Below are 23,167 nucleotides of genomic sequence, written 5' to 3'. Positions count from 1 at the left end.
AATAGGGGTAATGCAGGAGTAGGTTTAATAATGAATAGGAAAATAGGAATGCGGGTAAGCTACTACAAACAGCATAGTGAACGCATTATTGTGGCCAAGATAGACACAAAGCCCATGCCTACTACGGTAGTACAAGTTTATATGCCAACTAGCTCTGCAGATGATGAAGAAATTGATGAAATGTATGATGAGATAAAAGAAATTATTCAGATAGTGAAGGGAGACGAAAATTTAATAGTCATGGGTGACTGGAATTCGTCAGTAGGAAAAGGGAGAGAAGGAAACATAGTAGCTCATTATGGATTGGGGCTAAGAAATGAAAGAGGAAGCCGCCTGGTAGAATTTTGCACAGAGTATAACTTAATCATAGCTAACACTTGGTTCAAGAATCATAAAAGAAGGTTGTATACATGGAAGAATCCTGGAGATACTAAAAGGTATCAGATAGATTATATAATGGTAAGACAGAGATTTAGGAATCAGGTTTTAAATTGTAGGACATTTCCAGGGGCAGATGTGGAGTCTGACCACAATGTATTGGTTATGACCTGTAGGTTAAAACTGAAGAAACTGCAAAAAGGTGGGAATTTAAGGACATGGGATCTGGATAAGCTGAAAGAACCAGAGGTTGTACAGAGTTTCAAGGAGAGCATAAGGGAACAATTGACAGCAATGGAGGAAAGAAACACAGTAGAAGAAGAATGGGTAGCTTTGAGGGATGAAGTAGTGAAGGCAGCAGAGGATAAAGTAGGTAAAAAGAAGAGGGCTGCTAGAAATCCTTGGGTAACAGAAGAAATATTGAATTTAATTGACGAAAGGAGAAAATATAAAAATGTAGTAAATGAAGCAGGCAAAAAGGAATACAAACGTCTCAAAAATGAGATAGACAGGAAGTGCAAAATGGCTAAGCAGGGATGGCTAGAGGACAAATGTAAGGATGTAGAAGCTTATCTCACTAGGGGTAAGATAGATACTGTCTACAGGAAAATTAAAGAGACCTTTGGAGAGAAGAAAACCAAGTGTATGAATATCAAGAGCTCAGATGGCAACCCAGTTATAAGCAAAGAAGGGAAGGCAGAAAGGTGGAAGGAGTATATAGAAGGTTTATACAAGGGCGATGTACTTGAGGACAATATTATGGAAATGGAAGAGGATGTAGATGAAGACGAAATGGGAGGTAAGATACTGCATGAAGAGTTTGACAGAGCACTGAAAGACCTGAGTTGAAACAAGGCCCCCGGAGTAGACAACATTCCATTAGAACTACTGATGGCCTTGGGAGAGCCAGTCATGACAAAACTCTACCAGCTGGTGAGCAAGATGTATGAGACAGGTGAAATACCCTCAGACTTCAAGAAGAATATAATAATTCCAATCCCAAAGAAAGCAGGTGCTGACAGATGTGAAAATTACCGAACTATCAGTTTAATAAGTCCCACCTGCAAAATACTAACGCGAATTCTTTACAGACGAATGGAAAAACTGGTAGATGAGGACCTCGGGGAGGATCAGTTTGGAGTCTGTAGAAATGTTGGAACACGTGAGGCAATACTGACCTTATGAGTTATCTGAGAAGAAAGATTAAGAAAAGGCAAACCTACGTTTATAGCATTTGTAGACTTAGAGAAAGCTTTTGACAATGTTGACTGGAATACTCTCTTTCAAATTCTGAAGGTGGCAGGGGTAAAATACAGGGAGCGAAAGGCTATTTACAATTTGTACAGAAACTAGATGGCAGTCATACGAGTTGAGTGGTATGAAAGGGAAGCAGTGGTTGGGAAAGGAGTGAGACAGGGTTGTAGTCTCTCCCCGATGTTATTCAATCTGTATATTGAGCAAGCAGTAAAGGAAACAAAAGAAAAATTTGGAGTAGGTATTAAAATTCATGGAGAAGAAGTAAAAACTTTGAGGTTCACCGATGACATTGTAATTCTGTCAGAGACGGCAAAGGACTTGGAAGAGCAGTTGAACGGAATGGACGGTGTCGTAAAAAGAGGATATAAGATGAACATCAAGAAAAGCAAAACGAGGATAATGGAATGTAGTCAAATTAAATGGGGTGATGCTGAGGGAATTAGATTAGGAAATGAGACACTTAAAGTAGTAAAGGAGTTTTGCTATTTAGGTAGTAAAATAACTGATGATGGTCGAAGTAGAGAGGATATAAAATGTAGACTGGCAATGGCAAGGAAAGCGTTTCTGAAGAAGAGAAATTTGTTAACATCGAATATAGATTTATGTATCAGGAAGTTGTTTCTGAAAGTATTTGTTTGGAGTGTAGCCATGTATGGAAGTGAAACATGGACGATAACTAGTTTGGACAAGATGAGAATAGAAGCTTTCAAAATGTGGTGCTACAGAAAAATGCTGAAGATTAGATGGGTAGATCACGTAACTAATGAGGAGGTATTGAATAGGATTGGGGAGAAGAGAAGTTTGTGGCACAACTTGACTAGAAGAAGGGATCGGTTGGTAGGACATGTTTTGAGGCATCAAGGGATCACAAATTTAGCATTAGAGGGCAGTATGGAGGGTAAAAATCGTAGCGGGAGACCAAGAGATGAATACACTAAGCAGATTCAGAAGGATGTAGGTTGCAGTAGGTACTGGGAGATGAAGCAGGTTGCACAGGATAGAGTAGCATGGAGAGCTGCATCAAACCAGTCTCAGGACTGAAGACAGCAACAACAACAACAACAACAACAACATAGTTTTCATGAATGAAAGGTGTTCAATATCTCTTTAAACAAAGTGTTTTTACAGTTACATTTTTATCATCATGAGGCTGTGTATTATACACTGAACAATAAAGTTAAAAAACCTAAAAAAAAAAAAAGAATTTGGAGAGTTCATATATGCTTGTATGTGTGTTGTGTATGGAAAAGGGGAACAGAAAATAATTGGAAAAGTATTCGTGTTAGAAGTGGAATTGTAGCGAATGGTGCTGCAACTTCAGCATATAATTGTGGAACAATCATAATTTCTTTCACAAAGTGTTTTAAATAGATGTGAAATGAACTGAGGATCATTTTACTGTCACAAGTGTCTGGTCTAGCATGGAGCAGTTTCTGAGAGGGCTATTTTTGTGGTAATTAGACATTTTGGCTCTTTGTTGTGCACTTAGTGGTCTGGTTGTTTGGAGGTGTCTGTAAGCATTTTGATGTCTATAGTAAATTATCTATTTAGGAGATGCACACAAGTGATCGCACTGATCTTATGGAATTTTTATGTGCTGGTAGAGTTATGATATTGTGATATTGAGATATGAGGTATCTTTTGGGAGTACCAGTTGTTCTCCAGCACTAAAAATTGCAAGGCTTGTTGAAGACTGAGTCTGTAGTAATTGCTTTGCCACACTATGCTACCCAGCTGGAGGACATCCACTTTTCAGACACATGTTTAATAGGTGTGTGACTTCTGTTGCATAGGATAAAATTAACATTGTGAAAGAAGTGAAATGTTAACTTAATGGCTTTGGCAGCTTGTCTGGTCACTGTGTCATTTTATTGTGTGGCTTTCATGCTTTTGTTATGTAGGATGTTTTCAAAGCATTTAACATTAATTTAAAAAAAAAATGGAATTTTTGCAAGTTGTATTTTAGGACTGCTTGTTTGAACTTCATTAATAATATCTTTAGATTTACAACATGTTCCTGTATAGTGTCACACATTACAATGATATCGTTGAGATAATGTACACAGGTTGGGCTGTTCTTAATGTGTTTAAAAGTTATGTGGTGCCCTTCCAGTGATACAAGCAAAACAGCATGAATACTACCATTAATACATGCAAAACTTCATCTGAAAAAAGGGTGATACAAATCTGTTTTGAGGAATGTTAAGGGACTGTATTTTCAGATGGAGGTGATACTGACTGTGCTTATTGTTTTGGTATGGAATTTACTGGTGCTACCTTTGATAATTGTTGAAGATGTTGATCTGCTGCTTGTGACAATTCACATTCTTGAGTAGTAAACATTACTTCTTTTACTGTAGGGCCCATTAACTGCATGTGATTCTGATGGATTTCCCCACCAGAAACAGCAAACAATGATGTCATGTATGAGACAGTCTACATAGATCTTTTGACAAGCAGAGTTTGCACATTTGAAATTCCACTTATTCCTTAACCTTCATAGTTTGGCAGCCTAGTCTCAAGATGACTGCCCTAAGCTTTTATGTAGCTGATGGATTTCTAAAGCAACAACAACAACAATACTAATCTTGCGATAATAGGATCTAGGTAACAGAAATTTCATTGATAGGCTAGCCTACTGAATTTGTTAGCAAAGCTAACTTCGCTTAACAACAGATAAGTTTTTAAGCTTATGTACAATTGAAAGATTCTGCACATCCAAATAATGTATCTGGTAAGCCTCAAAGCACAGCTGTAATGACTGCACATATGAGTCCCAGTCTTCTCATGCTTCTGGAAATGGAGAGAATGAGAAACAGACAGAAGCCAGAATACTACCAGCTGTTGAGAGTGAATTGGAGGACTAAGTAAATGTGCTGCAATTGTACTGAGCAGTTCCATGTGCTGTTCCTTCCTGCAGTTTGGAAAGGAAGTGTCAATATAGAATTGCAAAAGCAGACTATGATTTCTGATTGATAAACAACTTGATACCGAGAGTAATGTTGTTGATACTTTTTGTACCTGCATCAGACTAAAATAATGGTGATACCCGAGTTGAACAGACAAGTAAAGGTAAACATTAAGATAAGAAATAAAATGGTAAAATGCTATTTAGAAGTACAACAATAGATGGCAACAGAACTGTAACGAATTTTTAAAGAAGAACTGCAGTGTCTAAGCAAGCCTTCACAAATATGAGTAATTTATTAACAAACAACCACCTTGACACAGAAACAGGAAATAAATTCATCAAGACATTTATTTAAATCATTTTAAGCTATACTTGTGAAAAGCAGACTCTGGGGAAACAAGAAGAGGAAAAATTTAGAAACAACAAAAGTGTGGATACACAGAAGAGCTACACAAAGTTCCTAGACTGAAAGAAAATCTAATAAACAAACACTAAACAGAAAAGGACAGTGATCAAAATAACAATAATAAGAAAAACTACATTGAATGGACAGGTACCTCAACATAACAACTTCATAAGAAAACATATTAGAAGGAAAAATGTTGGGGAAAACCCAAGACATGGAGCATCCATATTACAAGATGTTATCAGTGGAATGAACTGTAGCCACTACAGCCAGATGATAAAGGTGATGAGGGATAGAGAACAATGCCTACATCAACAAGGAAATGCTTTTGGTCTCTGATGGTAATTATTTTACTGACAAAAGATGTTTATTTTCACTTCTTTGAACTGCAGTTAAATGTTTTCTGCATATTTTATATTTATTTTGTGCTAGTCTCAGTTATTAAAATATTTTACATTTCATAAATAGTTGCTCATAGATAGAAGATATGCATTGTTTCAATGGCTTTTCAATAAATTTTTATTAAAAATAAAAAAATTGAAAATATTTTAGGCAGAAATTTGAATAATGATGAATATTGCATGTGAAATTGTTATTACTAAATTTGGAATTGATTTATATGTAAAATACTAATAAGAAAAATGGCTCTTCAAATTTAAATCATTATGTCTTTCTTTCTCATCCCATCCGGTAGGTCTCCCCTGACCTAGGGTTCTGAGTTGTTGTTGTTGTTGTTGTTGTTGTTGTTGTTTTTGTTTTCCGTGCTACCCTATCCTGTGCAAGCTTCTTCATCTCCCAGTACTTACTGCAACCCACATCCTTCTGAATCTGCTTAGTGTATTCATCTCTTGGTCTCCCTCTACAATTTTTACCCTCCATGCTGCCCAACAATACTAAATTTGTGGTCCCTTGATGCCTCAGAACATGTCCTACTAACCGGTCCCTCCTTTTTGTCAAGTTGTGCCACATACTCCTCTTCTCCCCAATTCTATTCAATACCTCCTCATTAGTTACGTGATCTACCCATCTAATCTTCAGCATTCTTCTGTAGCACCACATTTCGAAAGCTTCTATTCTCTTCTTGTCCAAATTATTTATCATCCATGTTTCACTTCCATACATGGCTACACTCCAAACAAATACTTTCAGAAACGACTTCCTGACACTCAAATCTATACTCAATGTTAACAAATTTCTCTTCTTCAGAAACGCTTTCCTTGCCATTGCCAGTCTACATTTTATATCTTCTCTGCTTCGACCATCATCAGTTATTTTGCTCCCCAAATAGCAAAACTCCTTTACTACTTTAAGTGTCTCATTTCCTAATCTAATTCCCTCAGCATCACCCGACTTAATTCGACTACATTCCATTATCCTCATTTTGCTTTTGTTGATGTTCATGTTATATCCTCCTTTCAAGGCTCTGTCCATTCCGTTCAACTGCTCTTTCAAATCCTTTGCTGTCTCTGACAGAATTACAATGTCATCGGCAAACCTCAAAGTTTTTATTTCTTCTCCCTGGATTTTAATACCTACTCCGAATTTTTCTATTGTTTTCTTTACTGCTTGCTCAATATACAGATTGAATAACATTGGGGAAAGGCTACAACCCTGTCTCACTCCCTTCCCAACCACTGCTTCCCTTTCATGCCCCTCAACTCTTATAACTGCCACCTGGTTTCTGTACAAATTGTAAATAGCCTTTTGCTCCCTGGATTTTACCCCTGCCACCTTCAAAATTTGAAAGAGAGTATTCCAGTTAACATTGTCAAAAGCTTTCTCTAAGGCTACAAATGCTAGAAACGTAGGTTTGCATTTTCTTCATCTAGCTTCTAAGATAAGTCGTAAGGTTAGTATTGCCTCACGTGTTCCAACATTTCTACGGAATCCAAACTGATCGTCGCCGAGGTCGGCTTCTGTCAGTTTTTCTATATTTCTGTGAAGAATTCGCGTTAGTATTTTGCAGCTGTGACTCATTAAACTGATAGTTCAGTAATTTTCACATCTGACAACACCTGCTTTTTTTGGGATTGGAATTATTACATTCTTCTTGAATTCTGAGGGTATTTCGCCTGTCTTATACATCTTGCTCACCAGATGGTAGACTTTTGTCAGGACTGGCTCTCCCAAGGCCATCAGTAGTTCTAATGGAATGTTGTCTACTCCCGGGACCTTGTTTCGTCTCAGGTCTTTCAGTGCTCTGTCAAACTCTTCACGCAGTATTGTATCTCCCATTTCATCTTCATCTACATCCTCTTCCATTTCCATAATATTGTCCTAAAGTACATCGCCCTTGTATAGACCCTGTATATACTCCTTCCACCTTTCTGCTTTCCCTTCTTTGCTTAGAACTGAGTTTCCATCTGAGCTTTTGATATTCATGCAAGTAGTTTTCCTTTCTCCAAAGGTCTCTCTAATTTTCCTGTAGGCAGTATCTATCTTACCCCTAGTGAGATAAGCTTCTACATCCTTACATTTGTCCTCTAGCTGAGTTACTTTTCCACAATATATGCCCATTTTCTTGAATCTCTCCAATCCTTTTCCTTCACCCCCCTTCCTTCCCCTTCAACCCTTCTGTTGGAAGGAGGATCCACTGGCTCCAAAAGCTTGAATAAGTTAAACCTTTTTGTCTGTATATGTTCTCCTGCCACTGCTTGGTGAGTAGATTTTTTTTTCTATCCAATTACATTTTATTATGTAATTTGTTCCCCCCCATGAACCATGGACCTTGCCGTTGGTGGGGAGGCTTGCGTGCCTCAGCGATACAGATGGCCGTACCGTAGGTGCAACCACAACGGAGGGGTATCTGTTGAGAGGCCAGACAAACGTGTGGTTCCTGAAGAGGGGCAGCAGCCTTTTCAGTAGTTGCAGGGGCAACAGTCTGGATGATTGACTGATCTGGCCTTGCAACATTAACCAAAACGGCCTTGCTGTGCTGGTACTGCGAACGGCTGAAAGCAAGGGGAAACTACAGCCGTAATTTTTCCCGAGGACATGCAGCTTTACTTGTATGATTAAATGATGATGGCATCCTCTTGGGTAAAATATTCCGGAGGTAAAATAGTCCCCCATTCGGATCTCCGGGCGGGGACTACTCAGGAGGATGTCGTTATCAGGAGAAAGAAAACTGGCGTTCTACGGATCGGAGCGTGGAATGTCAGATCCCTTAATCGGGCAGGTAGGTTAGAAAATTTAAAAAGGGAAATGGATAGGTTAAAGTTAGATATAGTGGGAATTAGTGAAGTTCAGTGGCAGGAGGAACAAGACTTCTGGTCAGGTGACTACAGGGTTATAAACACAAAATCAAATAGGGGTAATGCAGGAGTAGGTTTAATAATGAATAGGAAAATAGGAATGCAGGTAAGCTACTACAAACAGCATAGTGAACGCATTATTGTGGCCAAGATAGACACAAAGCCCATGCCTACTACGGTAGTACAAGTTTATATGCCAACTAGCTCTGCAGATGATGAAGAAATTGAAGAAATGTACGATGACATAAAAGAAATTATTCAGATAGTGAAGGGAGACGAAAATTTAATAGTAATGGGTGACTGGAATTCGAGTGTAGGAAAAGGGAGAGAAGGAAACATAGTAGGTGAATATGGATTGGGGCTAAGAAATGAAAGAGGAAGCCGCCTAGTAGAATTTTGCACAGAGCACAACTTAATCATAGCTAACACTTGGTTTAAGAATCATGAAAGAAGGTTGTATACGTGGAAGAACCCTGGAGATACTAAAAGGTATTAGATAGATTATATAATGGTAAGACAGAGATTTAGGAACCAGGTTTTAAGTTGTAAGACATTTCCAGGGGCAGATGTGGACTCTGACCACAATCTATTGGTTATGACCTGTAGATTAAAACTGAAGAAACTGCAAAAATGTGAGAAATTAACGAGATGGGACCTGGATAAACTGAAAGAACCAGAGGTTGTACAGAGTTTCAGAGAGAGCATAAGGGAACAATTGACAGGAATAGGGGAAAGAAATACAGTAGAAGAAGAATGGGTAGCTCTGAGGGATGTAGTAGTGAAGGCAGCAGAGGATAAAGTAGGTAAAAAGACGAGGGCTGCTAGAAATCCTTGGGTAACAGAAGAAATATTGAATTTAATTGATGAAAGGAGAAAATATAAAAATGCAGTAAATGAAGCAGGCAAAAAGAAATACAAACGTCTCAAAAATGAGATCGACAGGAAGTGCAAAATGGCTAAACAGGGATGGCTAGAGGACAAATGTAAGGATGTAGAAGCTTATATCACTAGGGGTAAGATAGATACTGCCTACAGGAAAATTAAAGAGACCTTTGGAGAGAAGAGAACCACGTGTATGAATATCAAGAGCTCAGATGGCAGCCCAGTTCTAAGCAAAGAAGGGAAGGCAGAAAGGTGGAAGGAGTATATAGAAGGTTTATACAAGGGCGATGTACTTGAGGACAATATTATGGAAATAGAAGAGGATATAGATGAAGACGAAATGGGAGATACGATACTGCGTGAAGAGTTTGACAGAGCACTGAAAGACCTGAGTCGAAACAAGGCCCCCGGAGTAGACAACATTCCATTAGAACTACTGACGGCCTTGGGAGAGCCAGACATGACAAAACTGTACCAGCTGGTGAGCAAGATGTATGAGACAGGCGAAATACCCTCAGACTTCAAGAAGAATATAATAATTCCAATCCCAAAGAAAGCAGGTGCTGACAGATGTGAAAATTACCGAACTATCAGTTTAATAAGCCACGGCTGCAAAATACTAACGCGAATTCTTTACAGACGAATGGAAAAACTGGTAGATGCAGACCTCGGGGAGGATCAGTTTGGATTCCGTCGAAATGTTGGAACACGTGAGGCAATACTGACCTTACGACTTATCTTAGAAGAAAGATTAAGAAAAGGCAAACCTACGTTTCTAGCATTTGTAGACTTAAAAAAAGCTTTTGACAATGTTGACTGGAATACTCTTTTTCAAATTCTAAAGGTGGCAGGGGTAAAATACAGGGAGCGAAAGGCTATTTATAATTTGTACAGAAACCAGATGGCAGTAATAAGAGTCGAGGGGCATGAAAGGGAAGCAGTGGTTGGGAAAGGAGTGAGACAGGGTTGTAGCCTCTCTCCGATGTTATTCAATCTGTATATTGAGCAAGCAGTAAAGGAAACAAAAGAAAAATTTGGAGTAGGTATTAAAATTCATGGAGACGAAGTAAAAACTTTGAGGTTCGCCGATGACATTGTAATTCTGTCAGAGACGGCAAAGGACCTGGAAGAGCAGTTGAACGGAATGGACAGTGTCTTGAAAGGAGGATATAAGATGAACATTAACAAAAGCAAAACGAGGATAATGGAATGTAGTCAAATTAAATCGGGTGATGCTGAGGGAATTAGATTAGGAAATGAGACACTTAAAGTAGTAAAGGAGTTTTGCTATTTAGGAAGTAAAATAACTGATGATGGTCGAAGTAGAGAGGATATAAAATGTAGACTGGCAATGGCAAGGAAAGCGTTTCTGAAGAAGAGAAATTTGTTAACATCGAATATAGATTTATGTATCAGGAAGTCGTTTCTGAAAGTATTTGTTTGGAGTGTAGCCATGTATGGAAGTGAAACATGGACGATTACTAGTTTGGACAAGAAGAGAATAGAAGCTTTCGAAATGTGGTGCTACAGAAGAATACTGAAGATAAGGTGGATAGATCACGTAACTAATGAGGAGGTATTGAATAGGATTGGGGAGAAGAGAAGTTTGTGGCACAACTTGACTAGAAGAAGGGATCGGTTGGTAGGACATGTTTTGAGGCATCAAGGGATCACAAATTTAGCATTGGAGGGCAGCGTGGAGGGTAAAAATCGTAGAGGGAGACCGAGAGATGAGTACACTAAGCAGATTCAGAAGGATGTAGGTTGCAGTAGGTACTGGGAGATGAAGCAGCTTGCACAGGATAGAGTAGCATGGAGAGCTGCATCAAACCAGTCTCAGGACTGAAGACAACAACAACACATGTAATTTGTTAGATATTTTGGGATAGTCACAAACAGTTATACTGCTGAAATGAAGACTGAAATTAAGTAACACAAAATACTATAAAATGTTTGTAACACTTTGTGGGTTAATGATTTTGATTGTATTTTGCATGATATATACTCCTGTATAATTAAAAATAGGTGCAGTATGTATTTCATCAAGCTTAGTATTTTCTTCTAAATAAGTGTAGTATCTTGCTGTATAATTCAAAGTCAATGCTATGATGAGCTGTTGTAATAAAAATCTGAAAGATCTATGTGGAATTGCTTTTATTTGCACCTTTAGTCTTGCTCCAAACCCCCAAGGTTGAAAATAATCCCTTTAATGAGTTCATTATGGAGCACTTGTTTTATCTACATCTACATAGGTACTCTGCAAGCCACCATACAGTTCAGGGCGGAGGGTACCCTGTATCTCTAGTAATCATTTCCTTTCCTGTTCCATTTGCAAATACACCGAGGGAAAAACAACTATCTATATGGCTCCGTATGAGCCCTATTTTCTCATATCTTATCACCCTACTTTCTTGTATCTTATCATTATGGTCCTCCTGTGCAATGTATTTTGGCAACAGCAGAATCATTTGGCAGTCAACTTCAAATACTGATATTCCAAATTTTCTCAGTAGTATTTCTCGAAAAGATCATTGCCTCCCCTCCAATGGTTCCCACTTGAATTCCTTAAGCATGTCCATAACACTAGCGTGTTGCTCGAACCTACCGGTAACAAATATAGCAGCCCGTCTCTGAATTGCTTTGATGTCTTCCTTCAATCCTTCTTGTTATGAATCCCAGACACTTGAGTAGTACTCAAGAATAGGTCGTATCAGCGTTCAGTATGCTGTCTCCTTTACAGTAAACCACTTTTTCCTAATATTCTCCCAATAAACAAATCAATCATTCACCTTCCCTACCATAGTTCTCACATACTCATTCCATTTCATATCATTTTGCAATGTTACACACAGATATTTAAACAACTAGACTGTGTCAAGCAGGATACTAGTAATATAGTATTCAAACATTACAGGTTTGATCTTCCTACTCATCCACATTAACTTACATTTTTTTATACTTGCAGCCAGCTCCCATTCATCACACCAATTAGAAATTTTGTCATATTGTATCCTCTTACAGTCAATCAACTTTAACACCTTACTGTACATCACAGCATCATCAGCCAACAACTGCCCACTCTGTTCACCAAATCATTTATGTACCAGTATATAGAGAACAAAAGCAGTCCTGTCACACTTCCCTATGGCACTGCTGATGATACCCTAGTCTCTGATGAATACTTGCCATCAAGGACAACATACTGGGTTCTATAACTTAAGAAGTCTTTGAGCCACTCACATATATGTGAACACATTCCATATCCAGTACTCGCAAATGTTTGTCATATGCCACTCTGAAAAAAATATTTGAAGTATTAGTCTAGCAGTTCCCAAATTTAGCTAAAAAGTGCTCATGTTTGAAAGTTATTTATTTGCCAAATTGTGTTTTGAGCAGAAGTCAGCACTGTTGTAAGTGTAAATGAAACTGTAGATGTTGAATAAGCTGCACTATTTTGGACTCTGTTGGAATTTACTACACACATCTGTCTCATAAAATATGTCGTCATGAGTCTGTGTTTATTTTAACTGTTCTTGTGTTGTTTTTTAGACTACCTGTATTTTATTTTTATTTATTTATTTTATACATTTCATTGTACACCTGGAACCAATTCTTCTTCTACACATAGTAAACGTTTATTTTCTCCCAATTATCTTATTTCAGTTTTTATTTTATACCTATACTGCCATGTTTGACTTTTAATATATGTGTTTCTTGTTTGGGAATTCAGTTTTCACTTATTTGGGTTCTAAAAAGTGATTAGTATTGTTTTGCATGCCACTTATCTAAAGAGGTCAAATAATTTAAGATTCCACATGTTCTTTTCTGGTAAAACACCCTCATAATGATGGCATTATTTTTTTCTGATTTACATTTTTAGCCCAAAATAACAGTTCCACCTCTGTCCTTGCCCCATACTCCCACTTCACCACATCATTTAGAATGTAACATTAAGTTTTTGTTTTTGACACTAAACCATACGCAAAGTCTCATAGCAAATGTTATTAATTTCAGAAATGATGTTTCACGAGCTGTGGATGTTTCACTTAACATAAAAAACTCGTGGGAGAAAAAGTCATGTCAGCTGAAAACAGAGATTTTGATGAAGTGCATAGACATCATGCAATCTCGAGCTGATGACCTTAAGAGGTAACTAATAGACAGTACTGATAAATTTTGTAAGTGTTATAATGAATACTGCATTTACTGACTACTCTGCTATTGAACCTAAAGCATTTGGCAGAAGGTTCATAGGACCACTTGAAGACTATTTCTTCCACTCTTAAATAGTATGTGGGAAAAATGAACACCTACATATTTTTGCGGGAGCTCTCTAAATTTCTCTTATTTTATTATGATGGTCATTTTTCCTTCTGTATGTGGGACACAATAAAATATTTTCACTTTCAGTAGAAAAGTCGGTGAAGAGAGAGCCTCGAAATGAAAAATTCCTTTGGTTTGAAGATTGCCACCCCCATCTCAGGTATCATATTTGTGACACTGTCTCCTTTATTTTGTAAGATCATACAGAATAACCTGTCCTTCTTTGAAGTTCTTTGATGCTTTGTCAGCCATACTTGGTAAGGATCCCATATTCTGCATCAGTATTTCAAAACACATTGACAAATGTAATGTAGACAGCCTCTTTAGTAGATTTCTTGCATCTTTTTAGTGTTTTGTCAATAACATGCAGTCCTTAGTTCACCTCTTACCCAAAGTTTTCTGTGTTATGATTCCAATTTAAGTTGTAATTGCAGTCCCTGGATATTTAGTTGAACTGGCAATCTTTAAATTTTTATGAGTTAACGTGTCATGAAAATTTAATAAACTGTTTTATGTACTCTTGTGGTGTCTTTAGTATCAGTTGCCACTTTTCACATCATAGAAATATCTGTATAACTAAATGGCTGAGGTCACCCATTATCAGTTGCAATATGTCTATCTAATGACTTTCAGGGAGAAAGAAAAATTGATTTGCAGTATCTCATATAATTATTGATTGAATTTAAAAATTCAAATGCTGTCATAGCCTGCTTGTTAAGCAATACAAACTTGTGCTAAATATTTAACACAATAAGTCAAGTATTTAAGTTAGAAACTGTGCATATGTCTTGAAAAAGTGTAACTCACAGCATGCAAATTACCCAAACTGTATTCACCCAGTATTTTAGAATAAGAGCACATAGCTGCTTCCAACAAACTTCACACATAATTTCATACCTTTCAAAACTTTTTCTCACTGATAACCTCACTTTTCATGCAGTAAAACTTCAGCATAGAATATGACATTTTAATCTTTTACTTCTTTACTACTAATTCTATTCACAACAGATTTTGTAACAGTATCCACATATGCCAGTGGATTTACTTGCAAAATAATATCATAGTGAATTGCAGTTCAGAGGATGTGTTGTCATAAACATTGAAATTCATGAAAAACAAAGTTTAACATCTTCAACAATTAAGGTTTCTCATGCTTAACATCAAATATTAAACACATTAACTCATTTGTGTAGTAATCACACATCTGAATCTAAGCAGTTTTATACGTGGTAGTTCGATTCTGTAAAGAATTGATAGTGGTGGGGAGGGGGGTGGGGTCACTGGTTGTGTTTAAATAATTTGATTTTATCTTCTAATGATTTTACTAGATGGTAAATGACCCCATCGTCTGCAAACAATCTAAGAGGGATGTTCAGATTGTCTTCTTGTTCATTTATATAGACTGAAAACAGCAGACAGCCTTTAACATTTCCTTGAGGACCGCAGATATTACTTCTGCTTCACTAGATGAATTATGTCAGTTATGTCAATTATGATGAATTGTGAGTTATAAAACTGAGATGGTACTCCATGGGTTCACAATTTGATTGAAAACAGCTTGTGAGGAACAGTGTCCATAGTCTTCTGGAAATCTGAAAATAGGAACTCAATGTAAGGTTCCCTGTGGGAATAAAGAGCCAGTTGTGTTTCACAAGAACAAAATTTTCTGAATCCATGTTGGTTATGTGCCAATAAATAGTTTTCTTCAAGGTATTTAATAATATTTGAAGATGGCATATGTTCCAAAATCCTACTGCAAATTGATGTAAGTGATTTGGGTCTTGTGTATTGGTGTGACATGTGCAGTTCTGTAGTCTTTAGGTATGGATCTTTCATTGATTGAGTAGTTGTATATTGTTGCTAAAAATAGACCTACTGCATCAGCATAATCCAAAAGGAACCTAACTGATACATGGTCAGGACTGTGATTTAAGTTGTGTCACTACACTGAGGGCATCTACTTATGTTGGCAGCAGTTCTAGATTTGAATTATGGTATATTTACTTCATATTCTTTGGTGAAAAATTTTTGGAAAATTGTCTTTCATAACTGTACTTTAATGACCTTGTCTTCGGTAATATTATCATTGCCATGGCAGAGTGAAGGTATGGATTGTGTCTTAGTGCTTGTATACTTTATCTATGACCAGAATCTTTGCGACTTATCTATTTTGATACAGTTTTGTTATGGAAACTGCTGAAAGTGTATCACATGGAAGTTTGTGCTGAATTTTGAGCTTCTAGAAAACATTGCCAATCTAGCAGAGTTTGCATGCTTTTAAACCTGGCATGCTTTGCTCATTGCATCTGCAACCGTGTCCTGACATGTTTTGTGTACCACAGGTTATATATTCTTTTATTAATTTACTTGGCATAAAACTCTCAATTGCTGACAACAATATTTCTTTGAATTTAAGTCACATGTGATTGGTGCTTACATAGTCAGTTATCTTTGTTGGATTTTGATTTTACAGTAGTAAGTCTTGCTACAACAACCTTTGCCACTTATTCCCATATCCACCATGGTGCTCCTTATTTGCTCAGGATTACTTGTTGGTGAGAGATCTTATACGTTATTGCAGCCATTTACACTTCAATTGGGCTCCTCAACTAACTGTTCAAAATTACTTGTGGAGAAAGCATTTAGTACAGTTTCAGACAATGTTTTATCCCTACCAGCACTTTTAAACATGTTTTTTTGCCAACATATTGGAGATAGACTGAAGTCACCACAAACTTGATTTGTACATTTCAAGTACCTATTCGAAATGAGACTCAAATATTTCCCCAATGATGGTTTAAATCTACATCTGGTCATCCAGGTTTGGGTTCTCTGTGATTTCCTTCAGTCACTCCAGGCAAATACTGGGATGGTTCCTTTGGAAGGGCATGACAATTTCCTTCCTTATCCTTGACAAAGTTTGAGTATGCTGATAGGATGTTAAACCCTAACCTCCCTTCCTTTTCGTTTCCTTAAACCTTTCAGCAACTGTATCATCTGACTTGGGAGGGGGCAGGGAGGGAGGGGGTGGAGGTAGAAGACCCAGTTATTAATTTATTATGGTTCTTGAGTATAATCTCTACACATAATAATTCATAGCAACTATCTACTTCAATTTGAGTTCAAGATAATATCAACAAACACGCCACCACCAACTCAATTTTATCTATCCTTTCTAAACACTTTTATGTCCTTCATAAAAACTTTAACTCCACTTGTTTCCATCTTAGACAACTTTCAGTACCTACAGTGATTTCTGCTTTTGCCCCTACTAGCAGTCAGATATTGCACATAGCTGTTGCATGTGAAAAATCAACAGTAGCTACAGCACACAAAAAGTCATCACGATGACCAAACCGGTGGGACAAATGTATTAGTTGTAATGGAGAGTATTTTGAAAGGGATAAGGTTGTTTTGTAAACAGTTTGAAAATATATATCTTTTAAAAAATAATTCTTTTTTTTTATGGGTACCCCTCATACATAAGCAGTGTGAGTGTGCATGGGGGAAGTATGATGTATTTATTTTCGGTCATTTATTTTATTTTATAATTTTATTGCTACCTGGCCCTTGTTAAAACTCTTGTTTTATGCATTATAGGAAGACTAAGCTCTCAGAGTCTCAGCTGTCTTGGTGTGTGGAACGGCTTACATTCTGGGCATCAGTGTGTGGCAAGCAACAGCTCACTTCATCTGTTTGTGTGGGAGAGAAACATGTATTGTCATACAAGGAACCTGTCGGCATTGTGGCAGCAATACTGTCACACGGTGATCAAAAACTAGGAGTTGACATTTTGGCTAGTTCCATATGCTTTGGAAATTTAGTTGTGCTTGCAAGTTGCTCTTTATTGTTATATGAGCTGAAAACAATTCTCCAAGCAGCAGGTGTACCAGCAGGTGTCATTACAGTGTTGACTGGAAATGAGGTAGTGGCACCCCTTACTGAACATCAAGCAATTGATGCCATTTGGTACAGAAAAGAAGATACAGAGAGAAGGGAGTATTTCAATAAAGTGGCTGGTTGGGGTATGAAAAGAGTGTGGGAGATACCATCGACAGTTCCACATGAAATATGGGAGCATAATTCCACTGTAAGTAAAACAGTATGGGTACCCACTGCTGAAGGATTTTGAACAGTAGATTCATGGAAAAACATATAAACATTGTAAAAAGCACACGTGGTAGTAAAGATGCAATTTATATTTTCAATGTGAAAAACTATGGTGTGTGATATTTTGATATATAAGTGTAACTGTACAAACAGCTGAATAGTTTCATTGAAACAAATTGAAATGGTTTTTGCTTTCATCATATATATATTTTTGTAACTTGTCATAAATATCTCATACATGTAATTCAGAACCTGTAAGAAAGGTATTTTTTAAGTTTTTATTTTGTTTTCATCAGTAGCCTTCTATCTGAAAGCTTCTCAGTTTTACTCATAACATTTTGATAATTTAAGCCAACATTTTATTTTGCCAAACTGGTGCACAGCAGTAAAGTCACAAACTTCTGAACACTAAAACGATTTTAAATTTCCATCCTAAGCTGTCAAATTCTTTATACAGATGAACTTTATTACATCGAGTATTACATTACTTGCCAGTTTCAATGAAATTTGTGTCATATGTGAAAACTATTTAGTATTACACAACTGCGTTTGAAAATAACCACATGTCAAAACTACTGGCCAGTAATGTAGTGGATGATGCAGTAAAGTTCATCTGCATATAGAATTTGACAGGCCTACAGTAGACATCTAAAATGGTCTTAGCATTCAGCAATTATATCGAGGCTATGGATCCACATATGAAGAGACTAATATGACTATCAATGTACCCTTTTGGAATTGGATTACACTTGTCATCAGGCTTTGCTTGCAAAAAGTGTTAGGTTGATACATAAGTTTGTAGTGTTGTTCCATAACTTTAATAAACACAACAGATACACATAACAGAGGCTTTAGTCATCAATAATATATTATGCTTCATTACACACACAAGTTTGCTAATGATGGGGTAACTTTTCAGTTCCACGACTGTAGAAAGCAAATGGCTTTGAGGCAAGGACCTCATCAAGTCGTATTCAGAGCATGTTTTCATCCAGAAAGCAAGTTCCATGAAAGTTGTTCAATAGAGAGCAGAAAAGATGAAAATGTGATGGTACAAGACCATGTGAATAAGGTGGACATGGAATGACATCCCAACCAAACTCTTGTAAAGAGTTTTTTGTTAGTCTTGCAGAACAGGGGTGGGCATCATTGTGGAGTAGCACCACTTCACATTATATCCTGATTGTTGTTGGATGCAGTAGAGTTCATCTGTATAAATAACTTGACAGCCTACATTGGATATCTAAAATGGTTGTAGCATACAGCAATTATGTCAAGGCTATGGATCCACATGTGAAATATGCCTGTCAATGTACCCTCTTGGAATTGGATTACACTTGTCATCAGGCTTTGCTTGCAAAAAGTGTTGGGTTGATACATAAGTTTGTGGTGTTCTTCCATCTCACATCTGTGAGATGTCTCAGTTGTCCTTCTGTTAACATAAAGATACCATTTCTCATTACCAGTAATCAAACAAGATAGGAATGGTCAGTACTGCTCATAAGCCAATTGGTGACAAGCAAGCAGAGGTGCACATATGGCCACTCACAGATTTTTGTGATTGTAGCTTAGAGCAAACAGTAACCATACACCCAATTTTTGAACCATCCTCATTGCATACAAATGTCACAAGATGGTGGAATGATCACATTCATCAGTTCTTGAGTACACTGATGTAGACCATTGTGGATTAATGTGTTTAAATGATCTTCACTAGACCTGAAAGGTCTTCCTGAACATGGAGAGTAACTAATGTCAAAACAATCCTCCTTAAAATGAGAAAGCCATTTTCTTGCCATTCTTTGTCCATCCTCAAACATGGCACAGATGTTTCTGGCTGCCACTGCTGCTGTCACTCCTCCATTGAACACAAACAGAACAACATGTCAGAAATGTTCTGATTTATCAACTTAGCACTTCTCTAGGTCCACAGCTCCACTTACTATCTCCAAATTACAATACATAAACTCAAATAGCAACAGTAAACTACAAATGAAAACACACAATTGATAAATAAAGCTATAGCAACCGGAACACCAACATGCAAAGCAAAAATGCTATTAACATATGTGCCATCCTAATACTTACTGTAAGTGAATTAGTTTTCTTCTACTGTAGCGAAAGAAACAGGACAGCTAACATGTTTCATAAGTTTGTTCATTTACTGCTTAATATGAATTTTTCACAGAAAATACCATTTATATCATTTTAATTGTGACTTCAGTGCCTCTATAAAGTAGATATTTTCTGTTTTGAGTACTTTTAAGGTAAAGGCTTTGTTATTAATAACATGATAGAAGCACCTTTCAGTTACCTTCCTTGTTCGTAAATTGAAAATACTTAACAGTGAAACAGATTCAGAACTAACAAATGAAAATCTCTTCACTGCCAACAATTGGCCCCCATAAGAGCAATAATAATCAGGTTACAGTAGCCAATAGTGATCATTAGCTTTATAAGAGTAACATAAGTTTTCCAATTCTGACTGGATTACTTACATTTCCCATCAGGAGCATTTATATGCACTTACCAGGAAAGTACTTGGGCTCGAACAAACACAAATACACCAAAATCGTGTGAGAAATAATGTAAAGGTCTCTTATTGCACTAGTGATACTCCCGTATCTGCAAATCTCTGCAGTCGTCCGTTAGAGGCCTCTGCATATGCCATGCCGCATTGCACACTGACCTGCTGGTACGCCAGTCGGGACCAGTAAGGATGGTGCAGTGTGCCTCTGAAATTGTGTTTTGTGTCATTATTTGTGTATTGAAGTGTCAGATGGCTCGGCGATTGGTAATCAATCCTGCTAATGTATTGCGATTGGTTTAGATGATGTTACAAAGAACCCTTCTTCGTGAAGATGGTATTGGTGTAGAAGACGAATCATTCGCATGTTTTCTGGTATCTATTATAGTGCAGAAAGATGAGCATAAGTTAGAAACAGATACTGTTGTAACACTAACACATAATGATGATGATAGAGATGATAATGACGAACAACTCATTGGAAACGGTAGTGCTACGGCAAGTGCGGGAAGAGGCGATGGAAGCAGTGACAGTGAATACCAACCGTCTCCCAACAAGAAGGTTAAAGTTACAAGTATCATCACGGCGTTTGATGACAACACACTGGAGAACATGTACGATGATTATTACATAAGAGGTTTTGACACATACGACGAGCTTCTGAAAAGATACCCTAAACTGAAGTCTAAAAGCAATATTAAAAACATACTGGATTATGTGGCAAAGAAAAGAGAAGGAAATACAGTTTTCAAAGGAAATCGTACACTGCTGTTCAAGGCTATCAAGGAGCGTGTAATGGTGAAATTCGATGAAGCGCGAGAATGCGGCTCCGCCCTTCATTATTGGCATTTACAACATTGGGCATTGGACATAGCCAGAACTCTCAGGTGTACAAACTTTACAGCTTCACTTGGATTTATTACTAATTTGAAAAAGGAGTTTAGGATAACATCACGCCATATCACTATGCTCCAAGCATGAAAAGATAATGTTGACATAGAAGAGCTGATTGAAAGAGCTCAAACGTTTGTTGCTGACGTCAGTGAGCATATCATGAGAGAAAACATCGATATTAGTTCTGTATGGAACTGTGATCAGAGTCAGTTCAACTAAGAGCTTTCTTGTGACAGAACACTACCCATGAAAGGGGAGAGAACACTGTCACGGTGTTGCAATCAGTTAAGTGTGCAACCCATAGTTAAGCGATCGATGTTGCTATATCAATGGATGGACAATTGGCAGACAAACTCTATATTTGCTTCCAAGAATCCAGTGGAAAGTTTGGATCCTGCGTTTCAAGGGAAATAGAAATGCGGTGCCCTCCAAATGTCATCGTCGATGCAAGTGTGAGTGGGAAGATGACAAAACATCATCTGAAGACATTTTTTCTGACAGTTTTGAATCCACATTTGTCAAGATAGTCATTAGTACTTTGTGACTCCTGGTCTGGACATAAGGATGAGCGAGTACTACTGGAAGCATCTGGTGGAAAACATGTAGATTTAAAAATCACTCCGCCTAAAACTACAAAATATGAACAACCTCAGGATGTGTATTTCCTCAGGCAATATAAAATATATGCCAAGAGAATAACAGACTTCATTAAACAACATTCCAGTAAAATGCAGCCGAAATCACACGACAGATTCTTTATCATGAATAGGCATTCTGTCATTTACAATCAGTTATCTGCGGGAGTATACAGACCAATGCTTCGTTATGCATGGCAGAATGCTGGCTATGATATTGGTGAACCAGTGAACAACTTCAAAAGTGTCACTGACGTGGCGTTCAACACTGATATTATAGAATGTGCAAATATGCCATGCAATCAACTTGCATTTCTTCACAGTGCGTTTTGCAGTCATTTGTATTGCTCACAGCATTTTATTGACATTGCGCATTTACATTTATAGTTAAGATTGCTGCATTGTGTATGGCATCTACAATTACATCTACAGTGATATCTAGAGTATGACTGCAGAGTTTTGCAGAAAAACGACACCCACCAGCACATTCAGAGGTACATAATAGTCCTGAAACCAAACGTTCATACAGGCCTGTTTTTTTGAGCCCAAGTACTTTCCTGGTTAGTGTCTAAATAGCTAAAATTTATTCAGTGAGTGACATAACAATTTATTTGCATATAGATGCACAAGATATAACAGAATTAAAACATTAATGTGCAGAACAAGATAAAAAAAAATATAGAAAGGAAGTGATTTATATAGTTGAACACTATGTACACCGCTGACAATTTAAATTACATCACCAGGAAAGGTAGCAAGTAACAGAGTTTTACATAGTGTACAGTATAACAGGAAAAGTGCAATTTAATGTGTAGGTGATACAGCATATACAGGATGCGAAAATTAGTACACAGACCTTCCAAATGCTGCAGCAGTGATAGCTCTAGCCCAAATGAGCAATGATCACACTGAGTGTGGGTGATGCATATGGGTACATCATTCCATGCTGCTCTCTCTCTCTCTCTCTCTCTCTCTCTCTCTCTCTCTCTCTCTCTCTCTCTCTCTGCGCCAGTGTTTGTCAATCATACAAGCTGACAAGTGGTGCTGTACCAGTCTCTCAGTCGTCCATGACCAAATGTTTTTAGCTATGGTAGGACTGGAGAATGTGTTGGTCAGAACAACAGTTGAGCAACTTCTGTTTAAAGGTATGTCAGGGCAGAATGGCCAGCATATGATCTTGTATTATTTTGTTGAAAGGTAGCATTGTGAAGACCTCAGAGTTAGAGCACAATCACCAGTCTTAATATGGCAGCTGTCCAAATTACTAGCTATGCAAACCACCGAAGGAATGACCATATGGCATAGGAACAGCAGTCCCAGCACAATGTAGCCATATAGGTGTGTGTGTGTGTGTGTGTGTGTGTGTGTGTGTGTGTGTGTGTGTGTGTGTGTGTGTCCTGGTGGACTTTAGCTAAAAAAAGTATTTGTCTGAAAGATAGAAAACTAGTTCATGTGGCTGTCAACAAATAAATGACACTACTATACTCTTAAATTATTTATGAAATTTGACTATGTTCAGTCTGCTTGCAGCACCTGCCATGATAGTATGGAGCGCCACTGTGTACACAATATTCAATTAATGGCCAGCAG

General features: G+C 37.5%; 1 protein-coding gene across 1 annotated transcript in view; it reads left to right on the top strand.

The window, feature by feature from the left end:
- Positions 1-17,800, top strand: part of LOC126354840 (putative aldehyde dehydrogenase DhaS) — a 225,344-nt gene extending 207,544 nt beyond the window's left edge. Inside the window, exons 11-12 of the mRNA XM_050004816.1 lie at positions 13,103-13,237; positions 17,012-17,800. Coding sequence (XP_049860773.1) covers positions 13,103-13,237; positions 17,012-17,543 — 667 coding nt within the window. The 3' untranslated portion in view covers positions 17,544-17,800. The remainder of the gene's footprint in view (positions 1-13,102; positions 13,238-17,011) is intronic.
- Positions 17,801-23,167: the final 5,367 nt, after the last annotated feature.

The sequence above is a fragment of the Schistocerca gregaria genome, chromosome 3 (genome assembly GCF_023897955.1).
Source record: "Schistocerca gregaria isolate iqSchGreg1 chromosome 3, iqSchGreg1.2, whole genome shotgun sequence".
NCBI lineage: Eukaryota > Metazoa > Arthropoda > Insecta > Orthoptera > Acrididae > Schistocerca > Schistocerca gregaria.
The sequence above is the reverse complement of the archived record's forward strand: the minus strand, read 5'-3'. Positions and strand labels throughout refer to the sequence as shown.